The 17,822-nt window shown below is 44.3% G+C and overlaps 1 protein-coding gene across 1 annotated transcript in view; it reads left to right on the top strand.

Moving 5' to 3' along the window:
• The window catches only part of NCKAP1L (NCK associated protein 1 like), a 1,693,457-nt gene that overhangs the window by 333,296 nt on the left and 1,342,339 nt on the right, over nt 1-17,822 (top strand). Inside the window, exon 10 of the mRNA XM_085654768.1 lies at nt 399-455. Coding sequence (XP_085510894.1) covers nt 399-455 — 57 coding nt within the window. The remainder of the gene's footprint in view (nt 1-398; nt 456-17,822) is intronic.

A 17,822-nucleotide genomic window follows, 5' to 3' on the forward strand; every position in this document is an offset into this window, starting at 1 on the left:
AATGATGATACCGGTTGAGGGAAGATAGCTAATCAAAATATTGCTTAGTAGTACCAGGTGTCCCTGTGTGTTAGTGAAGCCAGATACATAGTAGCACCTATGATGACTAAGGTTTCTGCTGCTGGGTTAGTTAAACTCATTTCCCCTCACTCGTACCCATGCATTCTTATTGTTGCAAACAAATGAAGTGGATACCAAGTCAGTTCAATTGCTTATTTAGATATATATATTATATTTATTGTATGAGTTAAAATTGAGTTATGTGTGTCGCTCCCGTTTTGCCATCCAATTCAGGTCAATTTGATGTCTCTGGAAACTCAACGCTAACTAGATCTAGACAGGCAAAGCATAATCGTCCATATACTAGTTACTACTGTGTGCTTTCTCTCTCTGTCTAGTTATGGGAAACGAATCAATGACGTCAAGGAGTGCAAGGAGCATGCGGTGACCAACAGGTAAAGGGAAGCCTTCTTACATTGTTCATTGTGGTTGTGAAGTTAAAAGTAATTCATGTTAAACTTGTAAAGAGTAGTGTGAAGTAATGAGGCACCACATACTGTGCCTAATAGTTCAGTTGACATTAGTTCATTCTGTTATCTTCTTTTCTGTGTTTTGGGACGAGCGGGCTTTATTTTTCATTACAGCATGCTCACTTTTCTGGTATTTATGCGACACCCTGAAAGTAATTTGGGCCTTATTTTCAACTTTTTGAGCACCGGACGCACACAACTCTTAAGAAGGTCACAAATTGAATAGAAATGGGGTGCATAATATTTGGCGGAATTCCTGAGAATGACTCGGCTCCATTTATAGGTGACCTGGGGTATGCAAGCAAGTATCCCAAAACAAGTGCCCGCAAAGTCACCAATGAGATCTAGACATTTTACAAGTGAAAGCTAATCACCATTTATTGCTAACTGATTGATTGATGTGTGTGCTTGTGTTGATGGTTGAGTATGGCACTGTGATAATGAGTCACTGGTGAGATGGATGAGTGAGTGCATGTCTAAATGCATCCTTGAATAGCCGAGTACATGGATGGGTGAATAGGTAAGTGCATATTGGATGAATGCATGATTAAATGGATGGATACAGAGTTGAACATAGGTTATACCAAGCTTGTAGACTAAGATTGTCTGAACGAACTATTAAGGTGCCGATTCCGATCTGTTAATAATTTTCCCCGTACGAATCGTATCCGGATTTTTTTCCGTACGAATCGTACAAGTCCGGTACAAACTGGCAAGTACGATTCGTATGTGAAAAAGTCCATACGAATCGCATTGGGTGAATTCCCCGACACGTCCTCGGGTCGGGAAAGTGTCCGACACGTCCCCGGACAGTTTTACCTACGAATCGGAAAACTGAAGTCCGAGCGCGCAAGTACGATCCGTACCGTCCGTCCAATTGTACAACCGTATGGAAAAAAGACCGTCCGAAGCGAACTCCTATAGCAACCATGGAGATGTCCAAACAGGTGCCCGGTACGCGCCGAACACCCCCCCAGCCCCCCCGTGTGTACGCGCCGTACCCCCACCCCACCCGTGTGTACACGCCGTACCCCCAGCCCCCCCATGTGTACGCGTCGGACCCCCACCCCACCCGTGTGTACGCGCCGTACCCCCACCCCACCCGTGTGTACGCACCGTACCCCCAGCCCCCCATGTGTATGCGTCGGACCCCACCCCACCCGTGCGTACGCGCCGTACCCCCACCCCACCCCGTATGTCCGGAGCGTACACCCACCCCTGTATGTCCGGAGCATACCCCCACCCCCGTATGTCCGGAGCGTACCCCCACCCCCGTATGTCCGGGGCGTACCCCCACCCCCATATGTATGGTGCGGACCCCCAGCGCTACGCGCTGGGGGTCCGCACCGTACATACGGGGTGGGGGTACGCTCCGGACATACACGGGTGGGGGTCCGCACTGTACATACGGGGGTGGGGGTCCGCACCGTACATACAGGGGTGGGGGTACGCTCTGGACATACATGGGTGGGGTGGGGGTCCGGCGTGTACACACGGGTGGGGTGGGGGTCCGGCGCGTACACAGGGGGGGGCTGGGGGTACGGCGCGCACACACGGGTGGTGTGGGGGTCCGGCGCGTACACACTGGGGGGGCTGGGGGTATGGCGCGTACACACCGGGGGAGGCTGGGGGTACGGCGCGTACATACGGGGGTCTGGGGGGGTGTTCGGCGCGTACCGGGCCCCCTTTTCCTCACGCTTCGCGGCGTACTTCGCTTTTCCGGCACTTTTTGGGTGCTGTAGAAATGTTGCCGTCCGGAGTGCTGTCGGTACGAATCTTACTTGCTGGTACGTAAAAAGCTGCCTAACTCCGTACGAATGTCGCGTATGCGCTGTCCCGGATCACATTCGTATGTATATTTTCATCGGTCGGTGTTTTTTCCGATTCGTACGGAAATGGTGTTTCTGTACGAATCGTACTTGCATGTTTGTACGGTCTTTTTACCGGGTACGAGTCGGACGGAGAATACGCTCCGTCCGACGATTCGTACCCGGTTTTTCCAGGATCGGAATCTACACCTATGTGGCCAAGGTGTATGTGAATCAGCAAGGGTATGAAATGTCCAGTTTTGGCCCAGGTAACTTATTCTCTTTGTTCTTGGGCTGAAGCTCACCACCATTTTTGGGGCTAGTCATTCGACGAACGTGCAAATATAATTTCACATGTTTCACTTTTAAATGAGTTGCTCATTATTGTGGGAGACAAGTTGTATTGAGGGGTGACTCAATAATTAAAAGCAGAGTTTCTAGCCTGTCAGAAAAGATTATTTTGGCAGGTGTGAAAGCAGGTTTTAGGCCGCTACAGTCAGGCTACGCAGGGTAGTCACGAAGCCATGTTTTACATGCCAGCCCTTTGGATGGCACCATAGGTGCTGCTATCCACAGGGGGCATTTAACTTCCAGGCTCTGGGTGTTCTTCCCACACCATTTACTAGGGACTTATGAGCAAGTTGAATATGTCAGTCAGGAGTAAGCCAACTTAACAATGTGTGAAGATGGGGCACAGGCACTCTACTCCTGATTACCAGGGTTAAAATGCACAGGGATCTAAATCCAAAAAAAGAGACTGAGCAAAAGTTTTTGGGGTTTCAGGCAAAAGGTGGACATTCACAATGAAAACTGAAATACTTTCTGAAGTTAGGGTTGAAACATGGGACCTGCAGGTTACATACAGTGATCTACTGCAGGTACATTAATGCTATAAGACATTTTACGAATGTTCAAATTTATGATTAGCAGATTACACACATATCTGTGCAGGGATGGCTCTAGGGCAGTGCAACTGGTGCAAACGCACCGGGTGCGGACTTTGGGTGGGGCGTCATGTTTCCAAATATATTAAGGTTTGAAAAGCTACTACTGCAACATTCTCAGCCTCCAGCAATTTTCATGCGACAATAGAAATGTCAATATTATTCCGGTGATTAATGTTCTTCCTGGAGAGAGGTCGAAGTTTTGTCTAGTGGAAGCTTTGGCTCATCATAAGGTAGGGCAGAGGCTTAATATGCCTGCTGCGAAGAATGTGCACATGCAGACATGCAGATCACAAAGTGCATATAATGTAAATAACTCAGTGGGTTACTGCTTTTGTCAGAGAGCCCCTTTTGTCACTTGTAGTTTATAAGTTAACATCCTAACATAGAACAATGAGCTATTATCAGCCATTAAAGACCTGCATGCAAACTGCAAGGTATAGATTACAGCGTTATGATTTTTCCCCCCAGTCTTTCATTATCCTAATGTTGAAAAAAAGGTTAATTTCGATAAAAAATATATTCTGAAACCCTCAACCATGGTGTTCTGTTTAAATTCTGAGTTTGTGCTTCTCCAGACCAAGCGCTCTTACACTATACTGCCTACTAGTATGGATGACTTGTGACTCCTACACCTTCTACTCCTCTGTCACGTTTCCTATCCACTGATTTACACACCTATGATTGGTTGTCACTGTGTAGTGTGTGTGATGTAAAATGCCATAAAACGAATTAAGTGCATCTTAGAGAGAGTGGTTATGGAAATTTGTGGGGCACTGTTAAAGGGTGGTAGTGAGGAAATCCGGGGTTGTCAATGGGGGCGCCAACAAACATTGTCCCACTGGGCGACAACAGAGCTAAAGCCGCCCCGTATCTCTGTAGCAAGTACTACCTGACTCCCTGAGATATCATGCTGGTATTGTATCCTCAATTTTGCTGGAACACCGAAAAGCTCTGCAGTGGAGGCGGGCAAGACAGCAAATTAATGGAGAGAGCTCAACCAGAGTTGAGCCAGGATTCTGGCTTGGTGCTAGGAGTGAAAACACTATCCAAGCCATTACACGATTTACACAAACGTCCTGTAAAAATCTAATAAAGACTCTTTAAACCTAAAAAAGGTTACTTTTTTAACAGTTGTGTTTAATGTTGATTAGATTATTTGGGTGGAATTTATTGACAGAAATGATTTCTAAACATGAACTAAGAAGTCTGAGTGTACCAAGAAATATGTTTGTCTCGTGGACACTTAGGGCCTCAGTACGATGGCAGAGAGCCCTCTAGCGACAGCCTGTCGGTGGCGGGCCCTTCGCCATCGGAATGAGGTTTTCCACCTGCCAGATAACTATGGCGAGCGAACAGGTGGCAGTCGGAAAGACCGATCACCACTGTTCCGACAGGCGGTCTTTCTCCGACTGCCTGTCGGACCTACCCGGAAGGCCAGCATTGCAGCGGTGCCAGCAAGGCACCACAGTAGGGATTATAATATCCCTTTAAGCCGGTCGTTCTGCGGCGGTCAACCTGCCACAAAACGGCTGGCGGAAACAGATTTGGGGGCCCCTGAGGCTGGGGCAAGGGCACTGGGGGGCACCATATCCCTGCACCATGTGGCAGGCACCGCATGGTGCCTGCCACATAGTGCAGGGATATGCAGGTGCCTCTTTTTTTGCATAGCGGCGGGAGCTGCTGACTGCATCCCTGCCGCAATGCAAAAAATAGGGCCTGCGACCATGTAGTGGTGGCAGTCGCATCATAATGTGGTTGGTGAGTATGCCGCCTCGTAGGCGTCCGGTCCCACTACCGCAACGATGGCGGGCGGTCGAAAGTCCGACCACCATCGTAATGACCCCCTTTATTCTGGAACTGATGTTGCTATACGCAAAGCAACATTACTGCCTATTGAACAGCGATGGTTTTGTATACAGCACATCCTAAATTGAAGTACAACAAACTTCTCTAAAATTAGTGACACAAGAAAAACAAACTGTGAAATAAAACGGTTTGCCTAAGATTACACAGTTTGGTCAAGCGAGGAAGCTAGCATTTGAGTCCAGGTTTCCTTGTCATAGATTACACAATTTTTTGTTCTTTCAATCTCTCATTTGACAACAAAGAGCAATGTTTTCTATACAGTTCAATAATGAGCTAAGCTAGTGCTCTAAGTTCAACAAATCAATTTGACACATTAAAAATAACACAGTATTAAGCAAAAAGGAATGCAGTGCCCTTTATTTTATTTAATATTGCTAGCTTCCCTCTCTACAAAAGCAGACCACTTTCAAGAGCTGCTCAACATCTTAATGATGACAATTAAAAAGATTAGCAAAACTAATCAGCCCACAGAGGATGTTCTTGTGCTACAGTTCATCATCACACATGGGCGATGTATAGCAGCAGGCTATTCACATACATCTATTTACATATTCTGCAATAAATGCCCTGTAGCAAAAAGCACATAAAAAACATAAGGCATGTTTCCTGCCTGGTTCATAAAGAAAAGGCTGGAAAGGTGCTTCATCCCACTATCAGTGTTGTGAAAGGACACAGCGTTTTGGGGGCCTGTGTGGGTGCTGCATATGAGGGAACCAGCCAGCGCTGCCACTTATCGGCATTTTCAATACCCCTATGAAGTATCAATACCTTAAAGCAAATGAAAGCAGTGGCATTTTCGGGACGTTTGAGGCCCCGGGCGAGACAAATGTTGGGGCCCCTTGTTGGGAACATTAAAACCACCCATTTCCAGCTATTTCAAGCCCTCTTGATGCCAAACTATACAGTGACATGCACAATTAGACAAAAGTTCAAGCTGACAGTAGTGAAACAGCTAAACCGCACCAAATGAAAGCTGGAACAAACTGAACTTGATTTTCAGATCACGAATACCAGACAAATATGCTGTTTGGTTTCAAAAGATCTATTGTGGGCTTACCAAACGCTTACAGTTGGCATAAAGCCCACCCTTTGCTTACCACTGGCCGTCTTTGTTGTGACTCACATTGCTTCTTATTTGATGACTTGCCTTCCCCTTCTTCTATTTCTCACTGCCCTGTGCCGCTTTACCATCCTTTTGATTGGATAACTTGTATCCTTCCACTGCTCATTTTTAGGGAATTACTCTTTTTCGTTTTTTTCAGCACATCATGGGAGTGCATGTGTTTTCCCGATTTCTGCCTCATGTAATGCTGCCCTGACCTAAACGCTTACAGCTCCTCTATGCACATTCTATGTTGCTCTCTTCTTCCTGTGGCTGTTCTCTTTCTGTTTGTGTTTTTCCAATGCGTTCCATGTTGCTCTCCCTCTTTCTCGTGTGCCGCTACGCCCCTTTTCACCCTACTTAGTTTTGTGTTTATTTACTCCCCCACCATGTTTCCCCACTCACCCATCTCGTTGCTATACTAGCCCTTGTGGGCATTTTCATTTTTCTCTTTGGTGCTCTTTGGTCTCTTTTTGGAGGGCCCGATAGCTGCCATCTGCTCAGCTTCATAAAAAGCACTTTTGCACCCTCAGCATTTTTTTTAAAATTTATTGAAGTACCATCCACCATCTTAGATTGGTCAGTAAAAACAGGAAAATGTCACCCACATCATTTTGTAGGCACACATATGGGTGGTGGTGTATGCAGGGGCCTATGCTGCACAGCATCAGTAAACAGGATTTGCAACGCCAATAGTTGGTACATTTATAACATTTGTTAAACAGTGCATTCTTCCCACTGCAGTTGCAATCTTGAGAAATCCTTACAAATATTAGAATGAGAACATCATATCTCACTCTCCAGTCTACCCATGCCATACAGAGCTGAGCTCTGCAAAATAACCCTAAATATTAGTCGATGAAGCTCAAACATGTGTTAGTCCTGTAGCATTGCCGTGACACAAACAAAATTGAGTAGGCTTTGTTTTTGAGTTTATGACACAGAGACTCACATTTTGATGTGTGAATGTACGGATAGTTCTAGTGTGTGAGTGTGCTTGTGTGCTCAGATGGATGTATATGTGGACAGATATGCGTAAATTACCTTGATCCTCAGGAGCTGCTCGTCTGCTAAGGAGGGGGAGCGTCGCCTCAAAGCCTTCCAGTACGGCACAAAAGGAAAATTTAAATGCTAATAACACAATGTTATTATCATTTTATTTTTCTGTGCTGGGGCAGTTTTGTCAGTCGGGGCTAGGCTTCGCAGTGGGGTGGAGTGGTGACTCCCTCCTAAGTGGGCATGAATGTTTGGCCAGCCCTCTGTGGCCGGCCAAACATTCATGTGCACTTAGCATGCTCTCCACCCAGGCTGCATTACAGCATGGGTGGAGAACATGCCCAGGCTTCCGTTCACCATCTGAGTGCCGAACCACGTAGCTCATACCAATGACAATGCTTCATTGCAGCGTTGTGATTGGAATATGGGAGCCTGAATGCTTACCAATCACAACACTGTATTACAGCTTTGTGATTGGTTTAGAGGGGCCTATCCTGCTTTTTATTCCAGCAGAAGCCAGGAAGAGGATGGAAGAGAGGCGGTGGCCGCCCAGCAGGCCCTGCCGCCAGGTAAGTTTTTTTTTCTTTTTATTTCTCCACCCCTTACCCTCTTCCCCCCGCCCTCACCGCTCCCCCACCCCCTCGCCACACTACTCATTCGCAGGACCAGCCGTGGCAGGTGATCGTGCTGCATTTGTAGCGCATCCAGTTGTGCATATGCTGAGCTGTAAAAAGGGCTAGTGACTTTGAAGAGCATGTACATCTACCTTCTGGGCTATAAGGCAGGAGAAATCCCTGTGATGGGGAAGTATTAATAATGCTGATACTGCACAGTGGCTTGAAATTGTCCTATGTTCATTTCGGCGTCAGACCCTGGTAACAGAAGATTCTATGCTGGGAAAAAAGATGTCTTGGATATGAAAGTTACTTGGTCAATGGTGGTAGTAAGAGAATCTCATAACACAAAGAATAGCAGTGAGTCATCTCAGAATGAGCTATAACATGTATAGGAAATGTGCATTCCAGTTCTAAGATCATATATGCAACAGTGGCTCCAGCAATTGTGTTAACCATGTACCCCTATTTATCAGAGCATTTATTATTTACAGCGCTTCAGAATGGCACAACATCAACCGCTATAAGAGATAATCCTTGGGATACGAATCAACTTTAAGTAAAGTGTATCCGTTCGCGCTGGTATTCTCTGTCTATATATGGAACCACCACAAATAGGTGTAACTAGAAAACCTTTCCAAGAGACTTGCCAGTCCCAGTGCTTTACAGAACACACCAACAGATCAGTATTTGGGTGCCTTTCAGTGAGATTTAATTTATTGCATCCAGACATATTACACAACAAGGGACATAGGTCTAAAAACAATAGGACCTATTGACTTTGTCAATGCTTTTTAGCAGTATCAAATAAATGAGTAACAATTGCGATGTTGTTATGAATAATAAGAACTGAAGATGTTTCAGTTCTGAAAGTCTGAGATGGAATTAAACATTTCTAAGAGCTGTGGAAAGGGAGGTGGTTTTCAGAGTGTATCAATAATTTCTGTTCCCCTTAATGTGCCTTTCTTCTCCTCTCTCTTGTTGTAGAACACTCACTCCATTTTTCTCTTCACATCTTTCTGAAATCCTCCAACTGCATATCTCGCATATTGTCATTTTCCTCTTCACATTATCTTACCATTGCGTCTTCTGCAGGTACATCTGTCCATAATCCCCCCACGCACACAACCCACCAACTCAAGTACTGTATTTTCTTTTTCTTTGGTGAAGTCAGTATTTTGATGGCTGTGAACCTCATTCACACACTTTTCCATAGTCTTTTCCCTTTTCATCTTGGAAAACAAACTAGAGTCAAGTTAATTTCTTTTTAATTTGTGATAATGGAATGCCTATGCTATCCGGGGGTTTTCTACATAGGAACTGGAGCATTTGAAGTAACATAGTAATGATCAATAGGATAACCTTTAATTTTGGGCTTAACGTTCCCAGGTGGAGCAGATGGGCATATACATTGAAACAGATCATGCATGTCCAAGGAGTCTAGGGCTGCAGATAATTCTTGTGCACTGATTCGGATTAGAATAGGTGGTTCGTGAGCTGAAGTTGTTGCTGGCTCGAACATTGAAGAGCTTGATGGGCCATCATACTGAGCTTACTTCACTATTGGTTATTCTAATGCTTGACAATAGCCCTGGTACAAATTCAGCGGTTGAAGCAGTTGTTTCAGGATTGATAGATGCCATTGGAGTCAGAGGTTTAAGGGACCTCTTCATCCATTAATATCACTACAATTTTGTTTACCTTTTCAAGGCACATATTATCTATGTCTAGTTTGCGACAAGGACATTTTCTTACATCCTTTGAGGGGAAGGATACATGGTTCTACCACAACACTTTGCGTTTTTTTGCACAGTTAACGAGTAGGGGTGCCTAGTGGACATTCGACAACATGTTTTATTCATGATTATCAAATAAGAACTGTTATTCAATGGAACAGGTTGTAGCCAATAATTTACACCTTAATCCTGGTTTTAATGGTTTAAAGATCCATGCAGTGTTAGAATTGCAGTGGAGTGAGTGACCTTCATGATGAGAACATCCAGCTCTACTTATGAATACAGTGGAATCTGAATGCCATGCATGATTTGGGAAAGTGTTGTGCATTTGTTACGGCCACTCCAAGGACCTGTGCTTCTGACACTCATGGAAATTAAAGATGATATAACGCAAGGATATTGCGCCATGTAGGAACCACGTAATGTGTGGGCCTTGGGCTCTATCACAGCTGTGAGGCTGAAATGTGCTAGCCAAAGTTGGCGCAGCTTACCCATACTGTATCTAGTAACAGTTACTGTTGTATGTCTATTACATCTCGGGTATGCCGATTAGCCAGAAGCCAAGGTGTCTTGGAAAGTAATGTGCGCATACACGAATCAGCATCAATTGGCCACAGATTATCCCTTCATGGTGTATTATGGTTAAATTGTAGGCCCCATTCGGAATAGTTTCATTTAAGGCTGTATTTGATATATTTCCCTCCCACTGTCAATTTTAGGATAGGGTCAAATTAACTTTTGGAATAGAGTGTGTTTTTAAATCCCTAGTAAAGCCAAATCCAAAACAAGTCATCACATGATTTAATCCAGAAACATGATTTTTCTGTGTATTATGCATGCTCTAAATAGGGTCTTGGTACCTTGGATTTGTCAACGTTTTGCTCCACAAACAGTTTTCTCATTAAGATTTCCTTCCCAATACCCATAGTCTTGTGTGGCCAGATTTTCAACAAATTTCTTAAAATACATCAGTTTGTGATTAGTAATCAAATTCTTTAGCAGTTTCTCTACGTTCTGGGAATAAAAGAAAACTGATTGGATCACAGTAGTCAACATCCCAGGTAGCTAGTGCCTTAAGGGGTATGAAAAAGTTGGGAGTCTCTAAAATGGGCATAGTCAAATAAGATTGCTTTGTAGGGGATTCAGTTGGTCTTGAAGATGATGCAGGCTTGGAGGGGAAATGTATATAATTCCTTCAGTATTGGAGTGATTTGGTTGAATTTCTTCAAGCCCATGATAAGTCATGCTGCTACAAGAAGATTGTCTTTGTCACAGAAAGGTGTTGAGTAGGCTATCAATCAAAGCATTAGTGCATCAAGGCAGGAGAGTACAGCGCTTGTACTGTTGTTCTGAAACTGTTTTGTAGGATTGACAATTTCCCTTTTTTAAGGAGAGAAAGCTATTACCTTTATGCTTTGGCTTTCCTGGTGATCTGTCCTTTGAAAGATAGGTCTGATTCAAGGATGAACCCAAATGATGTCATATTGGTTGTCAGATTTGTGTAGATGGCATGTTTTCCTTATAGTTTAGCAGCAGCTCCATCATAGAATATATGGATATTACATATATTAGATAGCAAATCCTAACATGTTGTTTGCTTTTGCTGGAGCTCATCAGTGTACTGTAGCTAGTCTGAACATGAGATAGGAATCCCATATAATGGAACTAACTCCTAAGGCTTGCACATAAAGAAACGGATTATGGAAATGTTCTCAAGGTGGGTGTAGCGCAAGCATCAAACTCTCAGCAACACACTAAAATGCCATCTCAAATGTAATTTTTATGGCTGAAGATTTGGGCATATGGATTAGAAATATGCTGTCCGTGGTAAGGTATAAAAAAAGACTTAACCAAGAATCTTTTTCTAAATTACTGTTGTCTTAAATTTTTGCACCTTTTAAAAAGAGTAAGGGAATCATGGATTTGGACCTAGACAATCTGTACTCCCTCAACATCAGTTGGCTGAGTGCCCTATGCAAGAACATTGGAATAACTCTAGGCCAATTCACTAAAAAAGTAGATTATGAGAAAGCCAAACAAGGCTCGAAAAGTCCAAAGCCCCCTAGAAGAGGAGGTTACCTCAGAGAGTGCAGAGGAAGAAGATGAAGATGACCTCTTTCAGCACACAAACACAGAAGTGCCTTCCAGGGCTGGAAGTAGAGCAAGTTCCACCACCACTTGTGCCTCAGAGATGGCCCTCTCCGACAAACAGAACTGGACGCCCAATTGGTGTTCATAGCCCTAGAAGAAAATAATTTAGCCTTGGTTGAGAAACAGTTAGCTTTGGAAGAAATAAAGATCAGCCTGTGTCTGGATCCTAGCAGTAATTATGGAATCAAAAGAGAAGAAATGTTTACCAAAGGTTCAAAAGACCCTAAACAGCCCAAGATATTGTGCCATTATTTGTGTTGGGGAGGATGTATGACGTAACAACGCGAGTCATTACAACGCGTGCAGTTACATCGCGGTCGTTACAACGACTGTGATGTTACTACGCCATGCCATTACAACGCAAGTCTTTACATCGACTTGCGCTAGATGGCGTGCTAACATTAGAAATGTGTAATTTACTATTCCAACTCCAGTCCACTTAACAGTAGGGAAGGTGTTGGGATAGTAAACTACACTATTTGTAATGTTAGCACGCCATCTAGCGCAAGTCGATGTAAAGACTTGCGTTGTAATGGCATGTGTTGTAAATCCACTTGCGTTGTAAAAGTTTCATTGTAATGGTAGTGCGTTGTAAAAGTTGCGTTGTAAAGGTTGTTTACCTGTTGGGGATGACACAGACAAACGGTGTGCCTCTTATGAGAGCACCCTTAAGATGAAAAAGGTAGGGCCACAGCACTGGGGATCATTGTTGTGGGACCTAATCCCAGTAGTAGGGTGGGACAGGCTGTTAACATTTAAAAAAGGAAGTAGCAGAGCCCTGCCACAACATGAAGGAGGCCCTGATAGCAAAGCTTGGTCTCACTCCAAAGGAATACAAGAATAACGTCTGTGAGGCCTACAAAAATACACCTCAGTCCTGGGTGGACTTTGTCGACATTTGAGTACAGGCATTAGAAGGATGGCTAAAGGGAAATTAAGTTTCTACCTATGATAGGCTATACACTCTTATTGTTAAAGAGCACATTTGAGCTAATTGTTCCTCAGAGATATTGCACTAGTATCTAGTGGACTCGAAGCTGTCCAGCCCCAGAGGGGTAGTATAGCTCATGACTGGGTCTGTAACAGAGTATCCAGAAAGTCTCAGGAGTAATCCTAGGGAATCGGGTCAGGCCTCCAACAGAAGAAGGAGGGAAACAAAGGTTAAAAAAGGAGTTCTCTAAAGGGATCCATCCAGAAGTCTGGCCAAGGGAGGGTGCCCGAGGCACATTCAAGTCCAAAGGAAGGGGGTATCAAGGAAAGAACTATGACCCTTCGAAGGCCAAGGTGTGCTATGACTTTCAGCAGCCAGGGCACAATCGAAGAGACTCCGTTTACACTAAGAAGTCCCCTGATGGTGGGCAGTCCAAGGGGATTGCCAGCGTAGGGAGTGGGATGGAAGTTGGCCCAGGGATACCTAAGGGATACACAGAGGTCAACTTAGTGTCTTTGGGAGGAGTGAATGTTGAAGCCTTAGCAGCCTTACGTCCCAGTGTGGAGAACTATATTCTGCGGCCAAAAATCAACTGGCCCATGTAGAGGCTCTGAGGTATCCAGGTGCCAGTATGACCACTGTGGCGGATAGAAGGGTTTTCCCGGAGCAGATAATCCCAGATCTGTTACATTAAGCTGTCATTGCTGACAACAAAGCACATTTTCACCGTATGACTATGGTGAAATCTGAGCGGGGAGGGATAACTGGTCTGAAGAAGGTAGCTGAGCCCCCTGCCATTCCACCAGAGTGTTTATTGGGAAATGACTTGGGCAGACGTTGAAAGGAGCACCCACGGAGAAATGCTTGGTCTCTCTGAATGAGGAGTGTGAGTCCAAACTGCACTTCAGGGGATTCTGGAGCCTGGAATAATGGCCAAGACCCCCAAGAGCAAAAGAAGCAGCAAGAAGGCTGGGAACCCAACCCCAGAAGACCCCAAGACCCAGAGGGAGTCTAACCCTCAGGAGGGGAGGATTTAAATCCTAAAGGGGAGAGTGCTGCCCTATGGTACCTGCAAGATGTTGCAGAGCTGTAAGCAGGACCCTCTATGGAGGACCAGGGGATCTGTCATACTGTCATACTCTTGAAGGCCCTTGCCAGCATACTGCCAGTCAAGAAAAGGGAGATGTCAGTGGTACCCACAGAGTCTGCTCACAAAAAGGAATTGCTGTCTAGTGAGGCAAGTGATCCCAAACCGGGGGCATACAGGAGACTGGGGATTTCCCAACAATACAGAGCATTCCTTCTGAACCTAGCCCATGACATTCCCCTGGCTAGACATCTGGGGCAGACTAAAACCTGGAACTGGTTAGTCAGCCATTTCTATTGAACCCAGGTGTCAGAGAAAGTCAAGGAGTTCTGTCGCTCCTGTGTTACTTGTGAAGCCAGTGGAAAGGCAGGGTGACAACCAAGGGCTTCCTTAATTCCACTACCTGGAATTGGGACCCCTTTTGGGTAAGGTAGGGATTGACATTGTTGGTCCCTGCATCCTCCAAATGCCTCTGGAAACAGACTTATCTTGATGATAGCAGACCATGCCTCAGATATCCAGATGCCAATCCCCTGAGGACAGTCACTGCCCCGGCAGCGGCTAGAGCCCTCCTTGAAATGTTTACTAGAGTACGGTTCTCTAAGGAGGTAATCTCTGATGGTGGTACTAATTTAATGTCCGTATACCTGAAGGCTATGTGTAATGAATGTGGTGTTACTTACAGCTTCACCACCCACTTTCACCTCCAGACAAATGGTTTAGTTTAGAGATTCAAAAAAACCATGAAAGGCGTAATCATGGGGTTGTCTGATGAGGTCAGGATGAGATGGGATGTTCTCCCTCCATGCGTAATATTTGTCTACACGGAAATTCCACAAAAGGGAGTAGGATTCAGTCACTTTGAACTTTCCTTTGGGCACCCTGTGAGAGATCCCTTGAGCTTGGTTATAGAGGGTTGGGAGCAACCCTTCAAAGTTCCAAGCAAGATGTAGTGCACTATGTACAAGGTCTGTGGTCTCACATGGCAGAGTACATGAAAAAGGCAAATGTCTTTCTGGAGGCACCCAGGTGCTTCTGAAGTAGTGGTATGATGGGAAGTCTTTCATGGTTGAGTACCACCCAGGATAGAAGGTGTGGGTATTGGAGCCTGTGGCTCCTCGGGCTTTCCAGGAAAAGGGGACTTGGTCTTACCTGATACTGGAAAAGAACGGAGAAGTCACCTACGTGGGAGACCTAGGCAGCCCCATAGGATGATCCATGCTAACTCACCAGTTCAGACCCAGTGGTGTGTCCATGACATAGACACAGGTGACAGTCTACCTGTCAAAAGTAAAATCTACAGGTTGTCTGACCAGGGAAACACTGGCTTCAAAGCTGAGGTTTCCAAGATGCTACAGTTGTGGGTGATTTAACCCCCCATTAGTCCTTGGGCCAGGCAAGTGGTCCTGGTACCCAAACACAACCCGAAAGGTGGGAAGTCACAAAGGTTAGTCAGCAGTGTCTAGCTTAGGGTTTGTACTGGAGGTACAGCGTTCAGTACACCTTCCTAGGTGGAGGCAAAAGCACAGGTGTCAAATAAGTAAGATGTGTGCTTTACGGTAAAGCAGATGTTGATTGTTGGTACATCAGATGTTATACTTCTTGAACCATTGCTCACATGTTTTTTTTGGCAAAGCCATATCACGCTAATTCATTGTACTTGGATTTGCACCGAAACCTTAGAAACCTCAGTATTTTGTGCCTGGCTTTTGCCAGACACATGCCCTTTGCAAACATTAACAGGGGTGCTGAGCAATTGTCAACTTTCAACACAAAATACCTTTGCGAGTGTAAGTTGAACTGTTGCTGCTGTTGCGCTGGGAGTGCAGTGCTGATGTTTCAGTAACCTAGGTCCAGAAACGTGGTAATAATAGGCTCAAAAAGATACAGCAAATGTTTGCAAGCTCGGTTTTATTTTAGCTATATACGTCAACATCCGGTGATCATTGACAACTTACTGAAAATGTTGATTCGGGCAAGGTATTTTTGCATCCATTTTTTGCACAGAGGTTGAAACGACCCCCCAAACTTTCTGATAGAAGAAATGAATGAATTAATGCCCTCTTCATCGCCATTAGGCATACATGTGATACTGTGCATTCTATCAAGAACTCTGTTAATGTAATGTCAGTTCATCAATAGGCCAATTCTGATTACACCACAAAACAACAAAGACTCAGTCTCCAAGAGATCCCCCGAGTCATTTGGGAATGAAACCATAGCACTTTTACATGTCTATCACATTAATCTAGACACTCAATAGACTCATTTACCATTCCTATCATTTAGAGTTCAAGGAAGGAGGACCCATCTATCGCAAGAAAGGGGACAATTAAGGCAACATGATCAAAATCAGATTATCTGTTATGACTACGACCAAATGCACCCGCTCATCGTGCAATGACATGCAGCACATAGCACACCACCTATAGAATAATGACCTGACATTAGCTAACCACCTAGCTCCACTAATAGTTATAGAATAATGATAGAGAGATTCCTCCCAACCAACGCTTGATCTTATCCTGCCCTCTGAATATTCAATCATTCAGTAAGATTGGGAAAATTGTTAGAGTGGTAGCAATTATCCACAAAGAATATAATTTGTAAGAAGCTGAACAAAGAACAATTCTCAACTTTCTAATGCCTCTAAGGTGAAATAAAAGCTGTAGAACTCTCCCCTACCAAAATGCAAATAATCTACCATTGCCCTGGCAACAACAAAGCAGTTGCAGATCACTTCACTGAGCTTCTCACAGAACCTATAACCTACAAAGGCGTCCACATCATCTTTGGAGACTTTAATTTACAACGGGGAAACTCCAAGCACTGTGCAGGAACACAACTCTCTGTGGCGCAGCGGCCAGGGTGGCTGCTCTGGAGCATGGAGCTCACGGTTCGATCTCCAGCGCCAGAGACAGGTCAGCTCGGCATCATGTGACTCTGGGCAATAGCTCACTTAATCTCTCCGATGGCCCCCAGTGCCTTGAGACCCATACTGGCGATTAGTTTGCGCTTTACAAATACCGTTTTTAAATATTTTTACGCACTCTAAAGGCACTGTTCAGAACCTCATACTTACAGAGCATATTAAGTCCTTACTCATTTCTCTTCACTGTCATCTACAATAGTTTCAGTGGGCCACATTTGTAGGCCAAAAGATTGGGTAAGGGACCTAAATAATGCAGAGTCAAATTCCCTATCAACAAAAGTGCCTTTAGCCTTACACTCTATTCTTTTAAAACAAAACACCAATGATCATGTTACCAAATACTAAGACACTATTACAGAGATCATAAATATAGCTGCTGCCTAAAAAGTAAACAAGAAAACAGGCTCAGGCCCAAAATATCCACAAAGTAGTTTGCTAAAAGTCTGAATGAAGAAAGGAGATCAGACACATATAGAGGCAAAACCCATCAACATCTAACCTATCTCAGCTAAAACAGTAAATACGAGAAACATATTTTTGATTCTGAATCATCCTTTTTGTCAGAGCATAGCTGGGCCACAATAAAAAACTTTTGAGAAGATTTTCCAAGTAGTACAAAATGCTTCTACTATTGAAACTCTGAACAACCCAACACATAAGTGAAAGGTTCTCCTAGATTTTGATGGAAAACTGAGGAACATCAGATATCCCCTTATTAGTACCCAGACAACTCATTACCAATCTAACACAACTAAACATCTGAGACCTCAATGTCCTCTCTCTTGCTAGTGTCATCCACAGAGATACTTTACACAATCTCCAAGACTAAAGTCTCCTTCCACTTTCTTTACCTTAGCCCATCACCAATCCTCAAGACTAGTTGGACTGTTGCACACTTCTGGACACAAATTATCAACACATCTCTGTCACAGAGTAAATACTGGACTGTCAAAACATATGCTAAATATCTCTCTTAAAAAAAAAGGTATATCAGTATATCAAAAACCTGAATAATTACCACTTGGTCTTGACTCTCCAGTCTTATGCTCCTGGCAAAAAAATATTCAAAGCCTTGCATAAACCCAAATAAAGCCTTTCCTTGAGGAAAATAGCCTACTGGAT

This window comes from Triturus cristatus, chromosome 4_1, assembly GCF_964204655.1.
Source record: "Triturus cristatus chromosome 4_1, aTriCri1.1, whole genome shotgun sequence".
NCBI lineage: Eukaryota > Metazoa > Chordata > Amphibia > Caudata > Salamandridae > Triturus > Triturus cristatus.